Below are 26619 nucleotides of genomic sequence, written 5' to 3'. Positions count from 1 at the left end.
TCACACAACGAACTTAATCCGTTCCAGGAGCAAGTTTGTTATGTGAAACGTTCGTTGTGTGAAACGCGTTTTCCCATAAGAATACATGTAAAACAAAATAATTCGTTCTGCAGCCCTGTTGTCCCATAAGAATACCTGTAAAACAAAATAATTCGTTCTGCAGCCCTACATTTCCCTCCCTCCACCTCACCTCACATGCAGAGCCTGCCAGCCTTCTCCCTCACCCAGCCGCACGATCTGCAGGAGGCTAAGAACTTCGGGAACGGGGTCAGTTCCCACTGCAGCTCCATGTGACTCTAGGCAAATCACCTGACCCTCCAGTTGTCCTAGGTCAGTGGTCGGCAAACCGCGGCTCGCGAGCCGCATGTGGCTCTTTAGCCACTTGAGTGCAGCTCTGCACTTGCCTAGGGCCCGAAACTGTCAGAAGGGTCCCAGGGCTGGCGTAAGAGGGGGGAGCATAGATCTAAGGGGCCCTGCGATCCAAACTTCTTTATTAAACACCTAAATTTTCCTTTTCAGAGGGACCCCGACATGGCAGCTGTTCTCATAAACTGCCGGTAGCTGCCCCGAAGCTTTCCCTTTGCGGCGATCTGCCCTATCAGAAACGGGAAGTTGCAGCAGAGGGAAAACTTCGGGGCAGCCGCAGGCAGTTTGTGAGAATGGCTGCCATGTCGGGGTCCCTCTGAAAAGGAAAATTTTGGCTGGAGAGGGCAGTGATCTCTTGCCTTCCCTACTGCTCCTCCCCCGTACTGTCCAGCTTTCCCTCCCCTGCTGGCCAGAACTCCTCATCTTTCCCCCAAGAAATTCAACAGTTTTCCTTCCTCCCTCTTCGGCTGTACCAGCAGGTTAGTTTGTCTGCACAATATTCACTGCTGCTGTGCATCAGCGGGTCTGGCTCCCGGCACGATCTCAAAAAGCTGTGCAGGCGCAGCTGCTGGAGTTGATCAATGTTCTCCTCTCTGCAACTTCCGGTTTCCGGTTGCGTCAGAGGAGAAGATTGAACAACAGAGCATGCGCGCATGTGCTGCTCCCTGAAAGCGTGTGGCTGGCCGAAAAAGAAAGCCGGAAAACTCGGCATCCGAGGTAAGGTGAGGGTGCTGCTGTTCCCGGCTCACATTAGGAAGCGGCGAGAGTAATTCCGCCCCCCCCCCGGGCCCCTCGGGCGACTTCGTTGTGTGAAACGAAGTTCGTTATAGGGAGCAAGACAAAAAGTTCGTTATGCGCAGCGTTCGCTGTGCGAGGCGTCCGTTATGCGAGGCACCACTGTATATGACAAATTGAATTCCACCAAAAAGTGTAATTCAATTTAGTGTAATCCTTCCAGTTCTGAGTAATTTGCTGTATGGCGACCCCTGTTAAAATTAATAAAAGTTTATTATTATTAGCTGAAATCGGACTTTGTGTTCTCATTGCTGTTCCAAATAATATTGTATCATATGATAGTCCAACATGATTTTCTAATAAATTATTAATTTGGGGCCAAATTAATTTCCAAAAGGAATTAATGCAGGGACAAAAGAATAGTAAATGGTCCAATGTCCCCACTTCTAACCTACAATGCCAGCATCTATTAGATCTATTACTATCTAATTTTTGTAATCTCGTAGGGGTCCATAAAACTCTATGTAATAAAAACAACCATGTTTGACTCATAGATGCTGATCTTGTAGTATGTATTCTTTTGGTGGGAGTCTCTGTGTCACGTCTTTAAAATGGAACGTATCATGGCTATACAACAGGGACATTATAAGTTACTGGATATTTGGGAGCTATTGACAAAATTTTGCAAAGAGTGATTTTTGATTTTGCCCCTTGATCATGCACATCTAGGGTGGGAAGGTGGGTGGGAGGGGGGTTGGAAAATATTTTTTTTTAAAAAAAATTTAATTTGAGCGCAATATTTGAATAGGAAGATGGGGGGATATTGTCATAGATTACAATTTTGATTGAATTTAGGTGCTATTGTAATGTAATATTATTGTATAATATGTTGCACTTATTTTGGGCTTAAAAATGAATAAAGATAATAAAAAAAAAAAAAAAAAAAAAAGACTTCAGATCATACAAAATACAGCCATAAAAATTATCTATAAGGAAAAAAAATTTGATCATGTTACTCCTCTTTTAAAAAATGCTTATTGGCTTCCCATATCTCTTCATATAACATTTTAAATCTTATTTCTTACCTTCAAAACAAAATTAGAACATGCCCTGGCATTTATTGACAGATTACTCCACTCAACAAAATCTCCTTTCAATCCGCCATATTGTTTACGACACTTTTTTTTTTTTTTTAAGAATACAGTGTAAACTCATTACCTTCACCTCTTTTGTATCAAGGGGAGTGGGAGATACTGAAAATGGTGGAATCATGTGGGAGAGATCAAGGAGAAGGGTGGTAAGGAGATGAGTGAGAATAGTGAGTACAGAGTTAGAAATGTGGTAATGAGATGTAGATGAAAGGTAGCAGGGAATAGGAGGCTGGAGAAGGAGTGAGATGGGATATGTAAGCATCACAGCATGAGAGGAGATGAAAAGTTGAAAAGTAAAAAAGAAAGGTGAGAAAGATGGTGTAATTTTGAGAGGACAGGGGGCAGAAAAGAAAAGAAGAGAGGAGAGAATTAAAAGGGAACCTTAAGTATATTAGAAATAGGTATAGTGGAGGGAATGAAACAAGATAGGAGAGATGAGAAAAGTCAAATGGAAAGAGAATTAGCAGAAGACACAGAAAGACTAAAGAGAATATGATGGAAGAATAAAATGTCCAGACAAAGGTAGAATAAAAGTATTTTATTTTGGAATATATTAACTAGAATATATTAACTTTGACTTGTTTAGTGACACAGCCAGACAGCTGATTTAGGGGGGGGGGGGGGGCTAAGCCTAAAGTGTGTGGGCACCAAATTTTCTCCATGCCCTCTGCCTAAATGCAAAATATAAATACCTGATCTGGCAGGGATCCCTTCCTCCAATCCAGCAGTCAAATCTCTCCAAGCTTTTCAGCTGGTGGCAGCTCAGGGACATTGCTACTGGCTGTAGAGCTTGGAGATTTCTGGCTGCCAGACTGAACAAGGAAATGGTCTTCAGCTGGCAGGGCTTCGGGATCCCCACCAGCCACAGTAAAGGAGGTAGCTAATTTGGGGAGGGCCTGGGCCCAGGACTCCCTCTTTGGCTATGACACCAATTATGTTCAGTACAAAAAGAAGTGCACTTCTGTTTTTATTTCTCCAGTGTTGCAGTACTTTGAGTTTAATTTCCCAGTTCAGTTTTGGTCTTCATATTTTTATTTCTGTTTGCAGTCCCTTGTTATGTATTTGGTGATAGTCTGTCTGTGTTTTGTGCATGAAGATCTCATTTAAAAAGTTGTTTTATGTGTAATAAAGGCAGGTGGGGAGATCAGGGAGGATAGAGAGTGGGGCCCCTTCCCTAATTTCTGCCCTGGGCCCTATCATGTCTAAAACCAGCACTGTCCTTACTCTTTGCCCCCCGCCGCCACCACCACCATCAAAGTAAGCAAACTACAGTGATGGGTGGAGCAGGTAAATAGACATTAATCTTTAGGGGAAGATGGTGTCATGAATCAACACAAACCCAGTAGCAGATGTACCACAACATGAGAAAGGTTGGAAATCGCTGTATTACACTATGCACAACAGCTTCCTGGTGAAAGCCAAAATGTTAAAAGCAAAAAAAGGTGGATGATATAGGAGAGCATAACAGATGCCAGGAACAGCCAAAATCTAAAACACACTCTCTGCATGTGAGGGGTTGCAGGAGGAGCCTGGCGAGTATTTGTGACCAGGACTGGCCACTGCTAGAAACAGTGGTGGCCTTTCCTCAGCTATGAGACGCAGGCAGGGACACAGTGAAACATTGCTTTAATTCCTTTCTACTTGTATTTCTTTCATCTCTCTTATATTTGTATTATGTAACCCACTCAGCTGACATTGCCGATGGTGTGGTATATCAATTGGAGACTTAGAATATTAGGCTAGAAGGAACTTTGGTCTGACCCAGTATGGCAATTCTGTACATAATTACCAACATCCACCTAGGAGCTGGCACAGAGGGTTTCATCTCAGAGGAAACATCATCTGGGGTATCCTCCAGATACTCAGAGGGCTGCTACTTCCTCTGCCCTCCTCATCCACACGGAGTGGAGCAGTGCCACTGCCCACAGCTCCAGTTGATCCTTAGCCAGCAGTCAGCCACAGGCGTGGAGGAGAGGGAGAGACCAGGAAAAGAAATGCTGAAGGGAGGGGAGATGTTTGTTAGAGAATCAAAGAGGGACAAACTTTTTTTTTTTTTTTTTTTAAGACAGAGAAGTAGAGAAGAGCTTGCCAAGGAGACCTGGTCTGAAGTGCCTCATTAGCTCAGATTCATTTGGCATGGCGCTTTAAGAATCCTCCTGTGTGCTGCTAAGAGCATGTCTCCTCTCTCTCTCAGGGAGAGGGTCCTCCAGTCCAATTCTACATCAGTGAATCAATGGGGCCAGACAGCAGGGTGGGAAGAGAGCAGGAGAAACTGAAAAAGTTATGTTCTCCACGCAAACTGCAGGTCCAGCCTAGAGTTTCCCCACCAACTAATAAAAATTCAAGAACCCTGCTAGTCCCATTAGGCATGCTCCCATGTGGCTAACTAAGGGCAAGATTCTCAGAAAACCGCGTTAAAAAGCGACGGTCTGCTAACGCAGCCGTTTCGATAGCAAATTTAAAAAAGCAAGACATTCTCCAAAAATCGTGCATGCAAATGATGTCGGTGGAAGCAGGGAAGATTCACTAAATTTACGTGCGTCAAGTCACTGGTGCTAGTGACCGGCACATGCACAGAATATAAAAGGAAAGAGGCGTGAATGTCCCTGGAAAGCAACACAAGGCAAGCAGCACCATCCATATTTTAACACAAAATATGAGCAGCTCAGAAACAATTCTAAACCACAGGCATTAGAATTCTGGAATCGCAGGACAAATCCCATCATGCTTTGTGAATCTTCCCTACCGTAAAGCATCAGTGGCGCCATATAAGCCGTAAAGCACAGTTACTTACCGTAACAGGTGTTATCCAGGGACAGCAGGCATATATTCTCACATGTGGGTGACGTCATCTACGGAGCCCCGGCGCGGACAGCTTTTCAAGCAAACTTGATTGAAGTTTCAAGTTTGCACACTGCACCACGCATGTGCGTGCCTTCTCGCCCACTAGAGGGCGCATCCCACCTCGTGGTCCTCAGTTCCATAACTAGCAAGGAAGCCATCCCCGGGGAGGCGGGCGGGTTGTGAGAATATATGCCTGCTGTCCCTGGATAACACCTGTTACGGTAAGTAACTGTGCTTTATCCCAGGACAAGCAGGCATGATATTCTCACATGTGGGTGACCTCCAAGCTAACCAAAAAAGGGCAGGTGGGAGGATGGCAATTTAGGAAAACAGATTTTGCAAAACTGACTGGCCAAACCGGCCGTCACTCCTGGATAAAGTGTCCAGACAGTAATGAGAGGTGAATGTATGAACCGAAGACCAAGTGGCAGCCTTACATATGTCCTCCATCGGAGTGGATCGGAGGAAAGCTATCGAAGCTGCCATCGCTCGGACCTTGTGCCCCGTGACTCGACCCGGGGGAGGAAGGCCAGCCTGAGCGTAGCAAAAGGAAATGCAAGCGGCCAACCAGTTAGACAGAGTGCGCTTGGAAACTGGATGCCCTAATCGATTGGGATCGAAGGACAAAAACAATTGAGGAACCTTCCGATGAGGCCTGGTGCGTTGAAGATAAAATGCTAACGCCCTCTTACAGTCAAGCGTGTGAAGCGCCGTCTCGCCAGGATGGGAGTGGGGCTTCGGGAAGAACACAGGAAGGACAATGGACTGATTGAGGTGGAAGTCAGAAACAACTTTAGGTAAAAACTTAGGATGGGTGCGGAGAACCACCTTGTCGTGATGAAAGACCGTGAAAGGGGGGTCCGCAACCAAGGCTTGCAACTCGCCGATCCGCCTGGCGGAGGTGAGGGCAATTAGAAACACCGCCTTCCAAGTCAGAAATTTCAAGAGGGACTTGTTGAGTGGCTCAAACGGGGGTTTCATCAGTTGAGCCAGAACTACATTCAAATTCCACACGACAGACGGAGGCTTAAGAGGGGGACAAACCCTGAGTAACCCTTTCATGAAGCGTGTCACCAAGGGGTGGAGTGACAGAGGGCGTCCCTCCAGAGGTTGGTGGAAAGCAGAAATCGCACTGAGATGAACCCGCACCGAAGTGGTTTTCAAGCCGGAGCGCGACAAATGAAACAAATATTCTAAAACCGAGGATACCGGGACTGATACCGGATCCAGGTGAAAAGACGAGCACCAGGTGGAAAACCTGGTCCATTTCTGCGCATAGCAAAGCCTTGTCGAGATCTTGCGGGAGGCTTCCAACACCTCCTTCACCGATTGAGACAGGTCCGGAGGAGTCAGGGAACAAGAAACCAGGCTGTCAGGTGCAATGACTGCAGATTGGGATGTAACATGGATCCTTGACTCTGAGACAGCAGAGAAGGAGAGACAGGCAGGGGAAGAGGCTCTCTGGCACTGAGCTGGAGCAGCAGGGAGAACCAGTGCTGACGCGGCCACCGAGGTGCTATGAGAATCATCGTGGCCGTGGACGATTTTAGGTGTACCAACGTTCGCATGATCAGAGGGAACGGAGGGAATGCATACAGGAACCTCCCTTCCCAGTCGAGTAGGAAGGCATCCGCTTCCAGACGGTCCTGCGAGTACATCCGAGAACAATATAGTGGTAGTTTGTGTGTCTCCGGAGAGGCAAACAGATCCACCTGTGGCGTTCCCCAGCGAGCGAAGACCTCGCGTAGAACTGCTGAGTGTAGAGTCCACTTGTGCGGTTGCAGAAGTCGACTCAGTTTGTCCGCCAGGCAATTCCGTTCTCCTTGGATGTAGACCGCCCGGAGGAAGATGTTCCGGGAGGCCGCCCACTCCCAGAGGCGAAGAGCTTCGGAGCAGAGGGGCCATGACCCTGTTCCTCCCTGCTTGTTCACATAATACATTGCCACCTGATTGTCCGTGCGGACGAGGACCACCTGGTCCTGCAATATGTGAACGAAGGCTCGAAGTGCTAGGAAGATGGCTCGCAGCTCTAGCACGTTGATATGACACTGACGGTCTTCTGACGACCACAGGCCCTGCGTGCGAAGACCGTCGAGATGGGCTCCCCACGCGTACTCCGAGGAGTCCGTGGTCAGGACCTTGCGAAAAGGCGGAGTGCGAAACAATAGCCCCATGGACAGATTTGAAGAGTCTGTCCACCAACGCAGCGATTTCCGCAAGGGCGGAGTTACCGAAATGAGGCGAGACACCGGGTCGCACTCCTGGCGCCACTGGGACGCGAGGGTCCACTGAGGGATCCTCAGGTGTAGCCTCGCAAACGGCGTGACATGTACTGTCGAGGCCATATGGCCCAGCAGCATCATCATGCGCTTGGCCGACACCCTCGATAGTTGGGAGACCTGGCGGCTCATCCGTACCAAGGTTTCCACCCGCTGGGTCGGCAGGTAGGAGCGTAGGCGCACCGTGTCCAGCACCGCACCTATGAATTGAAGAGACTGCGACGGTCTCAACTGAGACTTTGGAAAGTTTATCTCGAACCCGAGAGTTTGCAGGAAGGCAATAGACTGTCGGGTCGCTGAGATAACCCCCTCCCTGGTCGGGGCTTTGATGAGCCAATCGTCCAGGTAAGGGAACACATGGAGTCCACGTGACCTGAGGGCTGCTGCAACCACCACCATGCACTTCGTGAATACTCGTGGGGACGCGGCCAGGCCGAAGGGCAATACCCTGTACTGGAGGTGGAGGTCCCCCACCTGGAATCGTAAGAATCTTCGACAGGCGGGGTGCACCGGAACATGGGTGTATGCTTCCTTCAGGTCGAGGGAGCACATCCAGTCCCCTTCCCCCAAGAGGGGGTACAAAACCGGGAGAGATAGCATTCGAAACTTCTCCCGGGCCAGGAATTTGTTGAGCTTCCTGAGGTCCAGTATGGGGCGCAGGTCCCCGGTCTTTTTGGGGACCAAAAAGTAGCGGGAGTAAAACCCCGTACCCCACTGGTCCTTGGGGACCGGCTCGACCGCCCGAAGCTTCAAGAGGGCTTTGGCTTCGGTTATAAGGGTCGGTAGCTGCGAACGGTTGCAGGGGACTAAACTTGGGGGACTGTCCGGCGGCGAGGACACAAAGTTGAGCGAGTAGCCCTCGGAGACGATCCGGAGCACCCAAGCGCCTGAGGTAATCCCGGTCCATGCCTCCCGGAAGAACCGAAGACGGCCCCCGATAGGAAGGGGTTCCTGAGAAAGTGCGGAGGGGAACCCGCCCCGTCCGCTCAGCCCGTCAAAAGGAAGGCGCTGGCTTAGAAGGGCCCTGCGCAGGGGCTTGGGGTTGTCCCCCTCTGCCTCGCTGAGACGGACGTCTCGGAGGCGGTCTCGAGAAAGCCGGGGTCGACTTCTGAGGGTATCGGCGCGGCGGAGGCCGAAAGGGTTTCTGCGGCGGGGGCCTAGGTTTGGGGCGGACCAGGGATGCTAGAGAGCGCTCCTGTTCCGACAAGCGCTTGGTCGCCGCATCCAATGACTCGTCGAATAACTCGGACCCCACACAAGGCAAGTCTGCCAGGCGTTCCTGCAGGTTTGGGTCCATGTCGAGGGTGCGAAGCCAGGCCAAGCGGCGCATGGCCACCGCGAGGGCCGACACCCTCGAAACCAGCTCAAAGGCGTCGTACACTGCATGGAATAGGTACAACCGCAATTGAGACAGGTTGGACATAAACTTGTCGAATCCTGCTCTTTGGGAGTCCGGGAACGAGTTTCGATATTGAGGAAGGTCCTTCACCATCCCACGCAAAAAGGAGGAGAAGGTGAAGGCGTAATTTAGAACCCTGGTGGCCATCAGGGAATTTGAATAGAGGCGACGGCCAAACTTGTCTAGGGTCCGCCCCTCCCTGCCTGGTGGAACCGCCGCAGAAACCCGTGAGGGCTGTGATTTTTTAAGAGCAGACTCCACCAGAAGAGACTGGTGTGAGAGCTGCGCCTTATCGAACCCTTTAGGGGGAATCGTCCTATACTTCGATTCCATTTTTGAAGGCACAGACGTGACTGTAAGAGGGTTTGACAAGTTCTTCAGCCAGGTTTGCAGAAGGACACTGTTGAGAGGGAGTCTAGGCACCTCCCTAGGAAGAATGGGGAGGTCCTGTTCCTCCAAAAATTCTTTGGAATACCGAGAGCCTACCATCAGGTCAATCCCCAGGGCTTGGGCCATGTCCTGAACGAAGGATGAAAATGAGGACGGCCTAGCCTGGGGAGAGGGGGTTCTCGACCGCCCCACCGAGGAGAGGGGAGAGGCCTCATGGGAATAATGAGGATCCCTAACCGATCCCGAATCCCAGGATCCCCTCTCGAGGGCCCTCGAGGGGGAAGGGGAAGTTATCCTCCTCGCAGAACCCTTGGGTGAGGACCCCGGGGTTCGTGGGACACTCTCCCGTTTCCTCGGCGAGGCGGCCCGGGAAGACTTCCCATGGGGTGAGCGGAGGAGCCTCGGGTTGTCGAGTCGCAACTCCGACACCTGCAACGCCTCGCCCCCGAACGACGAGGAACGGTCGCGCCGAGGCGAGCCTCGGGGCCTCTTAGACTTCCTCGATCGACGCCCCGTCCGAGGTCGCGTCGAGGGCGAGGCGTGTCTGGAAGACCCGGAGGAAGAGGAGGAAAGACGGCGCACTCTGCGCAACTTTTCTTTGGGCCTTACACTCCGCTCAGGGGGTTCCCCCGAGGTCGAGGTCCGGGGCGGGGCCGAGACCGAGGTGAACGGGGTCCCAGTACCCGAGACCGAGGTCGCCGAGGCCGGGGCTCCCGAGGGAGCCGAGGCCGGGGCCTCCGAGACCGAAGGCGTCCAGGCCGAGGTCGAGGCCGCCGGAACCGCAGCACGCTGCAACACTTCCAGGGCTCCCGACAGCTCCGATGAGATCAGTGCTCGGAGGAGATCCTGGAAGGCCGGAATCCCCACGAAGGTGGGGAGTTCCGAGTCCGGGGCACACTCCCTGGAGGGCGACCTCGGTCTCGAGTATTCCCTCGGGGTGTGCGGAGTCGAGGTCCGATGCGGGGCCGGGGTCGACCCACCCGCCTTGGCCTGACTCGAGGATGGCTTCTTTGCTGAAGGGGATGGAACAGAGGACTTACCCGAAGCTTGCTTCACTGACGACGCCTTCGAGGAAGAGGGCCGAGGCGAGGCCGAGGCCCCCGAGGACGCCGAGGCCGAGGTCAAGGCCGGGGCCGAAGCCGAGGCCGACGTCGAGGCCTTAGGCGGCGCGTCGACGGCGAACAATTCGGCCATTCTTGCCTTACGGCGACGGAGGGCCCTGTTTTGGAAGGTAGCACAGCGATCACACGAGTCTGTCGGATGTTCGGGCCCAAGACAGACAATGCACCACCGGTGAGGGTCAGTGATGGAAAGCAACCTCTCACACCGGCTGCACTTTTTGAATCCCGTAACAGGACGGGACATCCACGAAGAAAAAGAAGAAGGCCGGGAACGTACCGACGTCCCGCGGCCACGGCTTCCGGGAGCCCCCGGAACCCGACGAAAAACGAAAGACTTTTTTTTTTTTGAAAAGAAACGAAAGGAAAACAGTACCGCGAACTAATTCGAAGGGAAAAACAAACTAAATGCGGCAGCTAGAAGGCAAAAACACTGGAGCTCAGATCCACAGGGCTTTCTTGCTCCGCGGAAAAATTTGAACTGAGGACCACGAGGTGGGATGCGCCCTCTAGTGGGCGAGAAGGCACGCACATGCGTGGTGCAGTGTGCAAACTTGAAACTTCAATCAAGTTTGCTTGAAAAGCTGTCCGCGCCGGGGCTCCGTAGATGACGTCACCCACATGTGAGAATATCATGCCTGCTTGTCCTGGGATAAGCAGTGTGTCAGTTATAGGCATGCAAGAGCTATTGGACAAATGGGAGGGAAGAGAAAGGGAGAAGCAACTTCGACTTTTATCAATCGCATATAAAACATGCCTTTCTTTCCAAAAAAACTACTATAATTCAGATAAATCTTGTAATTTGTTTTTAATGTAAAATTTAATCACAACCCACAGCCAGAAACAAAACAAGACAAGGGTATCATATAAGCCCTCAAGAAGAAATGTTGGCTTTTAACAAGCGCGCATGAAACATGCCCGTCTCTCCCAAAAACTCAAAAAGAAGCGTGATTTTACTACCCTCCATTAAAAATATATACTCTTTTACCTTCATTAGCCAGTGTCAAAACTGAAGTGCTGGCACTGTAATGGCACCCCCGGACCAGTTGCTGCTTTTTGTCACCAAAAGCCAATGCTGCTCTTTGAAAATGACTCGGTGATTTTTAAGAATCTACCGTAGGGCTCATTTCAATGTTGAAAAGCCCATTTGCATGTCAGTGTCAGAGACCGCTATAAAGCTCGCTAAAGACAGAGATAATCCGTTTTGATAATCCACCGCTAAAATGCATGTAGGCTAAACCGCTGGAAAACAGTTTAGCGACGGTGTTAATGTTTTGAGAACTTTGCCCTAAGTCAGGACATTTTGTCCAGGATAGAACGAGTTTCTGAAGCACAGGCTGCAGATCGTTTAGTCTGGACAGTAGTGCTGCCCAATTCAGGAAAAAAATATTGATTCGATTAAGCCCATTGAATCGATTTTTCGATTCAATTAAATTTTTCTGCCCAATTGGATGTTTGGTTTTTTTCAAACATCCTGGTGGGTTTATTTTATAGTCTCTTCACCCCTTCTATAGCCTCCTCAACCCCTTTGCCCTCTCCTACCCACACTGGCACTGTGGTGTAAACAAAATAAACAAAAAAGACTTTTCCTCCCTCTGTTAAATCCTAGCTCACGTTCGCGGTCTAATACCAGCTCTGGCAGGATACACATTTCAAATCCGACATATTGTAAATTGCAAAACAGAAAATAAAATTATTTTCTCTACCTTTTGTTGTCTGGTCGTTATTCAAATCATGTTGGTCCCACACTCTGGTTGTCTTCCGATAACTTGCTTGCCAGGGTCTCCTGCTCATTTGTCATTTTCTTCTCTCGGTGCTAACCATCCATCTCCCATCTATGTCCTCCCCTTCTGTTTCCTTTCCCTCCCCTGGAGATCTGGCATCTTTGCTTTTTTTTTTGTCACCATCCCAGCAGCTGCATCTCTCCTTTTCTTAACTACCCTTTCATCCAGCATCTCTCCCTCCTTCCCCACCACCCCAGGTTCACCATCTCTCCCATTCTCTTCCCAACCTAACCCTCCTAACCAGTATCTCTACCCCCCTCTACACCATCCCTTGTATCCAACTTCTCTCCCTTTCTGTTCCTTCCCTCCCTAAATCTTATTGTCCACCATCTCTCTCCCTCTCCTGTTTTTAGATCCATTATTTCGTCCATCCCTCCCACCATCTCTCCTCTCCATGATCTCCCCCAATTTCATCTCTCCATAATCTCCCCCAAGTCCATCTCCCCTCTCCATAATCTCCCCCAAGTCCATCCCCCCTCTCCATAATCTCCCCCAAGTCCATCCCCTCTCCACCATCCATCTTACCCCCTCCACCCTAGTGAAGAAACAGCATGAGACCTATCAAGTTATCCAGTTCCAGGGTGGATCCTTCAGACCAATCTGGGATTTCTGGCAGCCTCATGCAGTTTTGTTTTTTTACTTTAATTATCAAAATCTCGATGGGTGGCGAGGATAGTTCAACTGAAGACTCCCAACCCTGAGGACCCCAAGCCCTTTACATAGGCCTGACTGGAGCTGGAGGGAGGAGCAGCTCCTGCATTTTATAGCCAACAGGAAGAGAGACGAGAGTGAAGCACACTGAAAAGCAGCATCGGCAGCCTAGATGGCCTCCATTTTACTAGCCCCCAATCAGCGCTGCATCTGGTTGAAAACCATGCAGTCGGCCTGGGCTGCGAGAAAACTGGCGGCTGCAGGTCAGAACCAGGGGGAGGGAGAGTCGCGTTTACTTTCTGCGTCTGGGATCGCATGCACAGAGGAACAGTCAGCTTTCTCTCGCTAGCATGCATTAAGGACGGGACCTTTCATTATTACTATTTTTTTAAAACTTACTACTACTTTTTAGCACTCCCTTTGCTAAAGTCCTTGCTTCTGATGTAACTTCCGGTTTCACAAAACCGAAAGTTACATTAGATGGACGGACTCCAGCAGCAGCGGGAAAGCCCCTCTAGCAAGGGTGCCAACCAATTGGTGAGTTTGGTTTTTTTTGTAAAAACGAATCTATTCGAATTGATTCATCCAAAGTGAATCAGTGAATCAATTTGAATCGCGAATCGGGCAGTACTACTGGACAGTGGCAGTCTCAGAATTTTTGTTCACTGCCAAGACAGTCAGTCTTTAGTTCATTGGCACAGGCTGGACCCTGTAGGAGCATGGAAACTAGAAGAAAAACTGAGGGAGTAATAGCTGGCCAAGTATGTGGGGGATGTTCCTCCCTTCCCCTCTCAGACTCCTGCAGTGCTAATCTGCCAATAGGGTGAAAGCTGCAGCACTCGAGCATGCTCCCTGCCTTCCCCCCCCCCCAACTTCCTATATTGGGTCCAACTGATGCTTTGAAAGCCCCAGTATGTCCTGTCCAACAGGTGCTTCTCTCATGGAATATGTGAAAGTGGGTTCACGTAGCATAAATTTGAAACCTGTGAGCAGAAGTGTCCAGTCAGGGTTTCACCTTGGGCCATTCACACCTTCCATATCCATTCAGAATTCAGTTTTCTGTCTTTAAGCAGCAATACAATACACCTAAATTTGGTCTTGTCAAATGCATACAGCAGTCTTAAATTTGCAATGCCAAGCTCAGAGGAAACTTTATACCTTTCAGAAAAAAAGAGAGCGAGGGGGGACAGAAACCTTAAAAACTGGGATTTAAATAAACAGTGCTGCTGAAAATCAGTTCCAGGAGAGGTTTGCACTTATCCAAACAAATAAAGCTTAAGAAAACACAAAGCAAAAAATTAACTGAGGCGCGCACACACGGAAACCTTAAACCCTAGCTCTCCTTGATCAGAGCCTTGTTGAACTGAACCATGTTTGCTATAATAAACATTTCCTGAAGCCTCTTATTGGCCTTGATGGTGTCTCTTCACTAGACAGTAAGCTCCAGGAAGCAGGGACAGGCTCTATGCAGGTTTACACAACAACGATTGATGGATGTGTAGCAAAAGAATACATGCAAATTCAACACTTCGCCAAAAACAGATTTTCTGATCTGCCTCCAATCAGGGGGACATCACAGCGCCCCTCCTTACTCCTTTCCCAACTAGCTTCCATACATGGCCTGTACTTTGTGCATATGATGCTGCAAAGACCACCACAGGCAACTGAATGGCCATACTAATATCTTGCCCCAACACAGCATCTAGAGCGCTCAGAAGAGGGGCCAGAGGTTGGTTTTGTTTTGCCCCCCTCCAACCAAAAGATATTCTGCTCCCCCTACAGACCCTACTTTATTTCTCAGCGATGCCAAACCTACCTGCCAGGACACTCCATCAGTGCTGATTTTCTGCAAGGTCACCCCAGGTCACAGACTTGAAACTAACTGGGGCCTCTTCCACCCTCCCCCCCCCCACCCCACTGTGACCAAGGTGTAGGCTCCTGCTGGCCTTGAGTTCTTTTTTTCAAATAAAAATCCCCAGTGGGCATACGAGATAAAGCCTGGTTCACTTCTCCAGAAGCACATCGGCTCAGTCTCCTCCTCCGTCCCCCAATGGAGTCAAAAATAAAAAGATGGGATAGCGCTGCTCAAAAAGGTATTTTATTAACAAATCCAAGCAAAGCAAGTCTTGGCTTCCAGGTTCTCTTCTCCAGATGTTGTTGATCTGCCTGTACACCATCAGCTCAGTCTGAGTGCTGAACAGACGCTGTTTACAACACAGAGCTACCAAATGGCTCAGAAAATAGATATACAAATCATTTTTTCCAGAAATAGATTTTTGTGTGTGTAGGAACATTTTCTCATTTTAAAAAAGCAGTGTGTGTATATCTATATGACATACACACACACATACACGTATACCTATATACTATTCATACATGCATTTTTATTTTTAAAGAGCAGTGGTCTCTCATCGCCCAAGGGGCCGGCTCATGTGGATTATTTTATGGGGATGCTTTATATGTCACTCAAAGCTGCAAGAGACGTATCGTAAGCTCTAAAAATACCATCTGCTGAAAATACCATCTGCTGCTGAAATTTAATGTGGACCATTCTAACTATAGCTATAGGATGCTGGATTCCATTTTAAAATTACCATTCAGGAAGAGATCTTGGAGTTACTGTAGACAATACATTCAAATCTCTCTGCACTCTGGTGCAAAAACCACCCCCAAACAGGATACTGGAATTATTTAGAGATAGATTCACTAACCTCAAGGATCCGATCCAATCCGTTAGCGATCCGATCTGTGAGGTTGCCGAGCGCCTGATTCACGACGCGTCCTCATGCAAATGGGGTGATTGGAGTCATGCCCCCAACTGACCGCACGGATCGCTACAGAGTGATCCTGATGCATGCGCAGACCATCTTTTTTGCCTGTAGATGGTTTGCGTATGCGCTTTCGCTCGCCGTGAACAAAATTGCTTTTTTTTTACTTTTATTTTGATTCGTGTGCCTGTGGTTTTAACCTGCGAGTTTAAAACGGGGCTGCACTGCGGCATGATCCAAACTTAACAGAACACACCGTAGTGCAGCCCCGCTTTAAACCCATGGGTTAAAACCACAGCGTCAGTGCGGCAAGAAAAGGAGAGTCAGAGCACAGAGCGGGGCGACAAGAGCAGGAGAGTCGGGGCAGAGAGCGAGGCAGCAAAGTAGGAGAATCAGGGCAGAGAGCAGGGCGGCAAGAGCAGAGGAGACGAGCCAGAGAACAGAGCAGCAGAGAGCAGGGCAGTCAGAAAGGACGTGATCGACTGGTCCCCAGCAGTCGCTTCTTTGTTGATCAGCCAGCCCAGTCGGTGTTCCTGATTTTGGTTAGTGAATCACTGCCTTCCTACATTTGCATGCCATTCCCCCTCATTTGCGGGCGCGGATTGGATCGGGAGTAAGGTTAGTGAATCGGGTTGGGGGTCGCAAACTGGTCGGGACACTATCGTTGTCGTTAGTGAATCTAGCCCTTAGAAAGGAAGAGTACCATGGAGCCGCTGAAAAGTTCCCAGACCAACCAATTAAGCTAGGGCTATCTCCATCGAGGGCTATACACTTAGTCCAGTGATTTCCCACTTTTTTCGCTCTGACAGTAAACTATGGAACAAAAAAAGTGGAAATAAAATCACTGGCCTAAGTGTAAAGCCCTCGATGGAGACTGCTCCAACTTTATTGGTTGAGCTGTGGTCCTCATACATGTAAATGGTGTGATTGAATCTTGAAAGTCACAACAATGGCAGAGGCGGCGAAGAAACCAAAATGGTCTATGGCGTTCAATTGGATGAGTTTATTACATAATCAGAAGGGTGACAACACAAATCATGTTTCAGTCACTAGAACTGTATCAGGAGTCTAAATATACAGAAAAGTACGCAAATAGCATATACAATAAAAATGATAACCATAAAAATACTTAACATTAAATCATAAGGATAAAAATCAATAAAGAGTATAGCACAATAGAAGTGTACTGTAATAACCATTATTGTGTATTGAGAAAATAAGCAAACAGATAAAGACATGTAACAATCATACTGTTATACAAGTATGAACTAATTTGCTAAACAAATGAAATATAAAGTATGTAAAGAATATATGAAACAATTTTATAAAACAATTAAAAATATAATTAAAAAATATATGATAAAGAAATTATCACTAATAATAAAACCCTAAGCGCGCATGCACACTTCAAACTTCGTATTCCTGCGGCCGTGATCTGTAACTCCGTGCCAGCAGAACACTACTGCATGCAGAGTTTGGCGACCATGGACGCAGAGAAAACGGCGGCGACTCCCCCCTCCTGCCTTTACTCACTCTAAGGCCCCCCGCCAGACAACAAACCGCTGCCGCCGCTGCTGCTCTTCGTTCGCGTCTGCCCTCCTCTTCAAAGCAGCCTGCTGAGGATCGCCGGCCAGCTGTAGTGAACCTCGCAGGCCGCTCTCCACCTCGGTAGCACATTCCCTCTGATGTACGGGATCGCGTACAACACATACAAAGAGGAGCAGCGTTAAGGAAAGGTGATACTTGGTTTATCAGTCAACGTGCAGTTCTCGTCACCCCATCTCAAACTGCAAAGAGCAAAACTAGAAAAGGTTTAGAGAAGAGCGGCAATGAAGGAGAAGGATATTTTCCTTACAAACAGTAAACAGATTCAGAGAGAGATGGCCAGAGGAGATAGTTTATGGTATTGGACCCCTTATCCTGAGTGGATTAAGTTAATTGGAGGAGTGTCTAATCCTTAGTGCAGTGATCTGAGAACCTGGGGAACTGGGTTCAATTTGTACTGCAGTTCTTGTAACCCTGGACAAGTCACTAGGTACAGAAAAAGTACTTGCATATAAAACTGCTTTGATTGTACCATAGAAGGCAGTATATGAAATACAATGACTTTATTCTTTACCCCAAATTTCCTCCAGCGTGGACAACAAAAGAACATTCATAATTCACCCTTTTAAACATGACTAGGGGTCCTCTTAAAATGACAGGTAGCAGATTGATCCCAAATTTAAGTATTTTTGCACTCGAGGTATAATTACGAGTATAGCGGTGGAACTTCTTTTTGCACGCATGTTAACCATAGAACAAGAGGCTTTTCTGGTAGGTGGAGGGAAGTGCGGAATAATAATAATAATAATTTTATTTCTTCTATACCACCCTGCCATCAGTTCTAGGCGGTTCACAACAGTAGATAAATACAATCGTATACACGAATGTCAGATTCTCTCTCACTGGTGATGTCATAGGCAACCCATCTGTGACGCCACAAATATAGTGCTCACTGTTTGGGCATGGATTAAGTTAGGCGCCTACCTCAGGCGCACTCATTTACACCAAGACAACCCTGGTGTAAATGGAGTTCACCTACGGATTTTAACGTCTAATGTCTCCTAAGAACACTTAGGCACTGCTAAGCTCTATAAACTGCATCTAGCGATTGACTGACAATCACGCTGAACAGAACCGAGGAGTTAAGACGCCATTTACAGAATCAGGCCCAAAATTCCTTGGTAGTCTAGCAGCACCCCTCCATTCTCGCATCATAAAAAATAAAATCCCTAGTAGTCTAGTATGCCTTCTCCTCGGCGACCCCCTTGCCCCATCCCTGTGCACTTCATAAAGTCAAAAGGCAGAGTGATGCCACTCGCTCCGATTTCAGTATCACCATTTTGGAAGACAGCAGTACCTGGGCAGGCACAGCTCCTGCATCTTCAAGGTATGTGGTGAGGGGCAGAGGGGCCTGGGGGATTCTTTCAATTGTCAAAATAGACAGTACTGCATAAGATCTAACCTTTCTACAGCTCCTCTGAAGTGGTATCAAAGCTCCTGCATTGTGTCTAGCTTTAAAATCTTCCGTGCATTTCTCTGCATCGGAACTGAATAGCTAATAGTTTCATTTTAATTTGCTGTGTGCTGGTGTCCTATGCATATATTCCTGCAGTGCTCTCTTATGTGAAAAACACCTCTCTGAATTGCGTGGCAATAGAAGTCAGGCTCTCCCCGCCTGCACTGGCCCCTCAAGCAACAGGACTGGAGGGGGTGAAGCTAGAGTGAATTAAGCGCAATGTAGTTCAAAGAAGAGCCTGTCTACTCCCCCAAGCCAGTCTCTCTCTCCCTCCCCTTGTCTTCAGGGAACAGGAAGGGGAAGGGTGAGGCTAGAACAGGTAGCAAAGCAAATTTTGGAGATGATGCAGAAGACTACTGAGGGTACAGAGCACATTACTGTGAGGTATACATGGGCCTATGATGCAAAAACAGGTTGGATGTGAAAATTACCTTACGTGGTGACCGTCAGCACACAACATATTTAAATCAAATGTTAAATATTAGCTATTCTATTCTGATGAGAATAAGTTTTGTTAGGTTACCATATTTCCAGAAGCAGAAACCCAGACATATGGATCCCACCCCGTTCCACCCCCACAGGGCCTTGTCTCTTCTTCCCCGACCAGCTCTGGTTGCGTCTGGAGGGCCTCAAGCATACGTGGATGTGTGAGACATCATATGCACATGCTCGGAGGCCCTCCAGATGCAGACGGAGCTGGTCAGAGCTTTAAGAATTGCCGCTGCTGGGTCAGACCTGTGATCCATCGTGCCCAGCAGTCCACTCACGCGGCAGCCCTCTGGTCAAAGACCAGCACCTAACTGAGACTAGCCCTACCTGCTTACGTTCTGGTTCAGCAGGAACTTGTCTAACTTTTGTCTTGAATCCCTGGAGGGTGTTTTCCCCTATGAAGAGTGTTCCGGTTTTCTACCACTCTCTAGGTGAAGAAGAACTTCCTTACGTTTGTACAGAATCTTTCCCTTTCAATCAATTTTAGAGAGTGCCCTCTTATTCTCTCTACTTTGGAGAGGGTGAACAACCTGTCCTTATCTACCAAGTCTATTCCCTTCAGTACCTTGAATGTTTCGATCATGTCCCTTCTCAATCTCCTCTGTTCGAGGGAGAAGAGACCCAGTTTCTCTAATCTTTCGCTGTACGGCAACTCCTCCAACCCCTTAACCATCTTAGTCACTCTTCTCTGGACACTTTCGAGTAGTACCATGTCCTTCTTCATGTACGGCAACCACTACTGGGTTATGGAAAGTCCATCCGGGCACCCGGAGATCCTCTAAAGAGAGGACATGTCCAGGTTTTCCCAGCCATCTGGTAATCCTAACTTTTGGAAAGCACAACACTGGTAAAACATGAGAAAATTACTGCCAGGTCTGAGGCAGCACAGAAGAGTCTGCTCCCTCTCTGCATGGTGCTGAAAAACTAATATCCCCCAATGCACTGTTCCTTCTAAGCTGAGTGGGAGTCATTCATCTACAGTCCTGACAGTGGAGGTTGCTGTTTCATTATCACATTTTCAATAGTTTAGATTTCTGTAGCGCTTACCTGTCCCTGAGAACCTGCCTGTCCCTAGAGATTGGAAGCAAGATATTGAAGCTCCACCCCCTACTGGTAGCAGTGCAGTTGGAGGACTCCAGCTCAGCTTAGAAGGACACTGCATCAATCAACCCCAAAATATCCTTAGTAATCTAGTGGCCCACATACCTTGCTCCTCATGACCAGACCCCCTGCCTCCAACACTAACTCATGCTTACCACAGGATGCACTGAGGTACCCCATGATAAATTTGCCAATTTACATGCGCACACCATATGCTGGGGTGTGTTGGGGGGTGGACAGTGCCCCCTATACCTGGAATAAATTACCTGAGTTTGTCCGCAAAGCCTTGTTTAAAAACAGACTGAAAAACCAACCTTTTTAATTTAGCCTTCAATCCTTAACACTACTCCTCTGCCTACCATCTCAGCCATCTGATTAACCGTTTCCCTTAACTGTATCATCCTGTTTGTCTGTCTTGGCTGTTTAGATTGTAGGGACTGTTTTCTTCTTTGTGATTCTGAACAGCGCTGCAGGAAGTGAAGATAGGAAACTGACAGGGTTGACGGTCAATCTAGAAGAGGTATGCAGGCAGACTGATAGGCTTAAAAATGATAAATCCCCGGGACCGGATGGCATCCATCCGAGAATAATCAAGGAACTGAAAGAGGTGAAAAGGGTGAACGGAATGATTAAGAAGAGGATCACGAACAGATCGGAGAAGGTTATCATGCCGCTGTACCGGGCCATGGTATACCCTCACCTGGAATACTGCGTCCAGCACTGGTCGCCGTACATGTAGAAGGACATGGTACTATTCAAAAGGGTCCAGAGAAGAGCGACTAAAATGGTTAAAAGGCTGGAGGAGTTGCCGTACAGTGAGAGATTAGAGAAACTGGGCCTCTTCTCCCTTGAAAAGAGGAGATAAAGAGGGGACATGATCGAAACATTCAAGATAATGAAGGGAATAGACTTAGTAGATAAAGACAGGTTGTTCATCCTCTCCAAGGTAGAGAGAACGAGAGGGCACTCTCTAAAGTTAAAGGGGATAGATTCCATACAAACGTAAGGAAGTTCTTCTTCATCCAAAGAGTGGTAGAGAACTGGAATGCTCTTCCGTTATAGGGGAAAACACCCTCCAGGGATTCAACATAAAGTTAGACAAGTTACTACTGAACCAGAACGTTTGCAGATAGGGCTAGTCTCAGTTAGGGCGCTGGTCTTTGACCTAAGGGCCGCCTTGTGAGTGGACTGCTGGGCACGATGGACCATTGGTCTGACCCAGCAGCGGCAATCCTTATGTTCTTATGTCTAACAGCACTATAGAAATAATAGTAGTAGTAGTAGTAGTAGTAGAGAGTGGGTGTGACAGTGTTAATCAGTTAGCGCGGGGCAGTTACTGCCACATGCTGATTAGCGTGGAGATAGTGCAGGAACCCTTACTGCCTACAAGGCAGTAAGGGCTTACATTTTAAATTGCTTGGCATATGACCTTTAACTCTGGGCATAGGAAAATCTGCCTATTTCTGGTCACAGCAAAAGTGGCCTTGGCACGTGGAAAAGACCCGCAGTAAGGGTGTGCTAAAGCCACTTTTGCTACAGTTTTAGTTAAATGGCCCCTCTTATAATCTAATAGCATACCTCATCCCTGAACCCTCTCCCAGAGCCAAACCCTGCACCTTTGAAAGAAGCAGAAACAATGCACTGCCTTGGCACTGTTATCTTTGTCAATGGCAGCACCTTTGCCCCACATGGTGCATTCTGGGATACATCAAGCAGGGTCAGTCTGCCAAATAAGGACATTTTTTCCTTCTTTGGTAGTCTCCACCCTACAAGGGAAAAGTTTCCTTACATGGCAGACTGACCCCACTTGCTCCATCTCAGAATGCACCACACAGAATCAGGTGCCCCCATTTTCAAAGATTGCAGCAGTGCTAAAGGCAGGAGCAAATGCCCATTGCTTCTGCCTCTTTCAAAGATATAAGGGTTTGAAGGATTGGGAGATGGGGGAAGGAGGGATGGGTGCCACTAGGCACCAGGGAATATTTTTAATAATTGGGGGGGGGGGGGCGTTGGTTCAGGTCAGATGGGTGGTTGGAACCCATTGTCGGCACCAAAATCCCCCCTAATCCAGTACACAGAAAGGGTGATATTTTGTGACGATATAGTTTATTTTAACATGACAGTAATTTATATAGTCACTGCTTCCTGTATACTGCGGTATTTTTTCTTGTTAAATTTTGCATTTCTGTCTATATATCTGTTTTATAGTCACTTGTTCTGTTTTTGGGGACCCAGTAGAGGGAGTCTGTTAGTGTGCGCAGGGATCTCTAGCAGTTCAACTTACTCTGAGGCCAATGGCGCAAGCAACTGTGGGCTGAACACTAGTTGTACGAGCCAAGGACTGCAGAGGACTTGTGCGCAGGTGTTAACTCGCAGGAAAGACACAGATGCAAACTGTATTAAAATTCCTGCTGCTGAGATAATTTAGATATTCCATAGTATGCAGAGAATACATTGCCCACTTTTTAACTTGTACACAATGCATTAATTTTTCTGTGAGGGTCAGGTGGTCTTACAGAGAAGATTTCTCATCTCTTTTTCACATTAAGGTTCTGGTTTTCTCTTGTTATGCAAGCAGAAAGAAGCTCATGCAAGTTTTAAAGGCAGATAAGTAACAAACATGTGGCTTGTCCGAACGAAACTAAAAGTAAAAGCGTATAATGGTGCCTGTTATCGCAAACTGTGTGCTGTGGCAGATTCTAGGTGTGCCCCAACAAGATGCCAATAAGGAGGAAAGGCACTGGCTGACTGCTTATAGAACGTGCCTCTCGTGGCGAGAGGCACATAAGAACATAAGCAATGCCTCTGCCGGGTCAGACCTGAGGTCCATCGTGCCCAGCAGTCCGCTCACACGGCGGCCCAACAGGTCCAGGACCTGTGCAGTAATCCTCTATCTATACCCCTCTATCCCCTTTTCCAACAGGAAATTGTCCAATCCTTTCTTAAACCCCAGTACCGTACTCTGCCCTATTACGTCCTCTGGAAGCGCATTCCAGGTGTCCACCACCCGCTGAGTAAAGAAAAACTTCCTAGCATTTGTTTTGAATCTATCCCCTTCCAATTTTTCCAAATGCCCTCTTGTTCTTTTATGTTTTGAAAATTTGAAGAATCTATCTCTCTCTACTTTCTCTATGCCCTTCATGATCTTGTAGGTCTCTATCATGTCTCCTCTGAGTCTCCGTTTTTCCAGGGAGAAGAGCTCCAGCCTCTCCAATCTTTCAGTGTATGAAAGGTTTTCCATGCCCTTAATCATTCGTGTCGCTCTCCTCTGGACCCTCTCAAGTATTGCCATATCCTTCTTAAGGTACAGTGACCAATACTGAATCTTAAGAATATATATAGTCAGTCAGCGCTTACGACTCTCCTCGTCGCCGGTGTCTCTCCTCCTCTCCCTGCACCTCCCCTCCTCCAGGATCCTCCCACTGAAGCGACAGCTTCAGGATCGCAGCCGGAGGGCCTCTGAGCCTGCGCGGATTTCAACACGATGACATCGTGCATGCACGCGATGCCATCGTGTCGACGTCCACACACTTCCGGGTACCCTCTGGCCGGGGCACCGGGTTTAGTGTGCCACCGGCCGAAAAGTTTGTGTGACACAGTTCTTCATCTAAATATAAGTCTCTCACAATTTCAAGTGGAAACAATTTGAGCAAGGCTTACTGTATATTTAGGTACAGACAAACTAAATGCCAACTGTGCTGACACTTTTGTTTTTGGTTTGGACATGTGAACAAGAAGCCGGCTTACCATGAAACCTTGTGTCCATGCATCCGGCATACTCCCCTCCCCCCAACACACACATTTGCTGCAGGTTTACCACACATAAAATTTGCATCCTGCTGTATTACCTTCACGGTAAAAGTCGTGTGCTCAGACATCCACTTACAGCTTTATCATGAGCTTTTCTACATCACCCCCTCTGTTGTCCAGTTAGGAGGTGTTTTAATTTCCCAAGGTCCTCTGTAATATTTGCATTGAGACTTTTTCATACAGTTCATAGTCATTTGATGATGGCAAGTTTGCTATATAGTTTGAGTGAATTTTTTTTTACAGGTTTGTGTGTTCCTTCATGAGCTATCAGGTAATGAAAATATTTTGTATCTGTTACCGAGATGACAACAGAAATGGAACATTTTTTTCTGGGGCAAGTACAAAGGGGAAACATCCCATTTCAGGTCAGCCAGGCATTTACTTTCAACCAAAGCAATATGAATTTCTTACAATTCATAATTTATAGATTTTTTTATTTTTTATTTTTGCAATCTACTCTGAAAAATCACTGTTGACAGATGCAGACTAATTTAATTTATGAAATGTTTGTATTATATAGCACATAATAATTTACTATTTAAAAGCATGGAGTGAATATTCAGCAGGACTGGTGCATAAAACTCATGTATACAGGTACGCATATCATTTTACACAGACATTCAGATACCCTTTGTGCTGAAGACAGGTGTCTAAATGTTCAGGCAGAAGTCAGTTTTAGCCCTGCAGTATGGACAATTTTGTCTTTACAGCAATTTCTATGGTTAGAATATGATCCGCTGGGATTTTCTTTAAAGGCCTAATGCGGTCAGTGCGGCCACTGACCACATAAGGGCTTTTGACTATTGATCTCATGAAGTCCAATTATGCATTTTATATGACTATTCCTGGAGCGTTGGTGGTGGAATCATTACAGCTGTTTAGTTAAATTATCTATATCTCCAGAAGGGGGAACCAAGGACCTGAGTTAATTGGAGGGGTGCATGACTTTAGGGTCACCTCAGGTTCTTAAAATCTTTGCACCAGCCCTGCCTATAGCATAACGCCCTTAATACCATCACACAAGTCCAGAATAAAGTGCACACATCCTTCCATCAGCAGTGGACCAGCAGCATCAAATTAACAGGGTGGGAGAGAGCCTGATAGGAAAAGTCAGAGTGGTGGTCAGCATGGAAAAATACAAAGAGCCCATACACAAAAGTTTGCCCAGGGCTCCTTAAGTGGTTTAAAGCAGTCCTTCTCCCTAGAGCAGTGCTCCTCCACTAATTTCTAAACAAGGGCCTCTTTAGTTCCAGAGTGGCTGATTGAAAGCTGACAAATTATATTCCCATGCAGGGCCATGACACTGCCAAATCCTCAAGTCTCTCAGTGTCTCTCAACTCCCCCCCACCCCCAGACCACGTACCTCCAGTCTCTCTAAGCCCCTCACTGTGTGCCACCACAATCTGTCAAAGCCCTCTCCCCACAGTATCACCAGTTTTCCACCTTTTGGCTCCCCCCCCCCTGCACTAGCACTTTTTAAAAACTGGAACTTCAATGCTATACAACTGCGATGTCCTCTGGAGTCCCAGGGACTTTCAGGAGGTCCTTATTAATCACTTTTGTGAAAACAAAGACAACCACACTAAGAGGAAAAACAGGGACAGACTCGCTGATAAGAAACTGGTAAGCATATCTCAGGGGACAGATTGTTTAAAAAAAAAAAGATTTATATGCGATGCCTTTAGTTAAGCATAAAATGCTTTCCTATTTAATACATCAGAGACAATTACATCCTCAACTGAAATAGATAAATGAGAACCACTTTCAAACAAACCATCAATAACCTGCAAAAGAACAATGCTACCATTACCATCTACTTACAGGTAGGACTAGGAAAGGCACAGGGAAACGGATTTGTGCAAACTCTTCTGTAACTCTTAAACAGCAGCTGACGGTCCAACAGAAGAGCCTTAGCATCAGCTACAGCAGGGTGGATGGGCAACCACGGTCCTCGAGGGCCACAATCCAGTCTGGGTTTTCAAGATTTCCACAACGAATCTGCACGAGATCTATTTGCATACAATGGAAACCCGACTGGGTTGTGGCCCTCGAGGACCGCGACTGCCCACCCCCTGAGCTAAACAAACAATTTCAGGGCAATGGCAGCCTGAAGAACAAATTTCTGAATCCAATGCACTTACCTTGTTGGATATCTATGACCCGAGCCAACCAAGGAAGAGAGGGGACAGAATTTGGTGAAGAAAACCTGCAGCAGCATGAAAACAAATTCTGCCCTACCGCTATGGGTTGACTTACACTTCTCTTTTTGAGGGTGGAAAACAGAGATTATAATGCGGGTCAATTCAGGGGTCCTCGGGGACACCAACGGCCTGCAGGGGCCATGCACAGGCCACTGTTAGCAGCCAGAAGGGAATGGGAGGCTGGATTGACCAGACCCACAGCAGCTTCTCCCTTTCTCACAAAGAGTTTCCTTATTAAAGAAAAGTGTAAGAGGAAGGATGGAGACTATGGGTACACTCTTATCACATAGGTCCCCTTGCTCAGTTATGCACATACACCCTCCCTTCTCTTCTCCCCTAAGCCAAAAGAAAGCTTTTGGGAGAAGAATAGAATTAGAAGTGGATAAAGGTCCACAGCTTCTGCAGGAAAAAGTGATATCATGAGGCGGCCTGTAGACTTGAGGCCAGTGGATTATCCACATCTCCACTGGCA

The 26619-nt window shown here is 47.6% G+C and overlaps 1 protein-coding gene across 5 annotated transcripts in view; it reads right to left on the bottom strand.

Annotated features, from left to right (window-relative positions):
- Positions 1–26619, bottom strand: part of PLXNA3 (plexin A3) — a 479210-nt gene that overhangs the window by 404586 nt on the left and 48005 nt on the right. The window contains exon 4 of one of the 5 annotated variants that reach the window (XM_033922850.1): positions 24928–25043. The exons of the other annotated variants lie outside the window; for them this stretch is intronic. Coding sequence (XP_033778741.1) covers positions 24999–25043 — 45 coding nt within the window. The 3' untranslated portion in view covers positions 24928–24998. Of the gene's footprint in view, positions 1–24927; positions 25044–26619 lie in introns of those variants that run through there. 5 annotated transcript variants of the gene reach the window in all.

The sequence above is a fragment of the Geotrypetes seraphini genome, chromosome 1, assembly GCF_902459505.1.
Source record: "Geotrypetes seraphini chromosome 1, aGeoSer1.1, whole genome shotgun sequence".
NCBI lineage: Eukaryota > Metazoa > Chordata > Amphibia > Gymnophiona > Dermophiidae > Geotrypetes > Geotrypetes seraphini.
The sequence above is the reverse complement of the archived record's forward strand: the minus strand, read 5'-3'. Positions and strand labels throughout refer to the sequence as shown.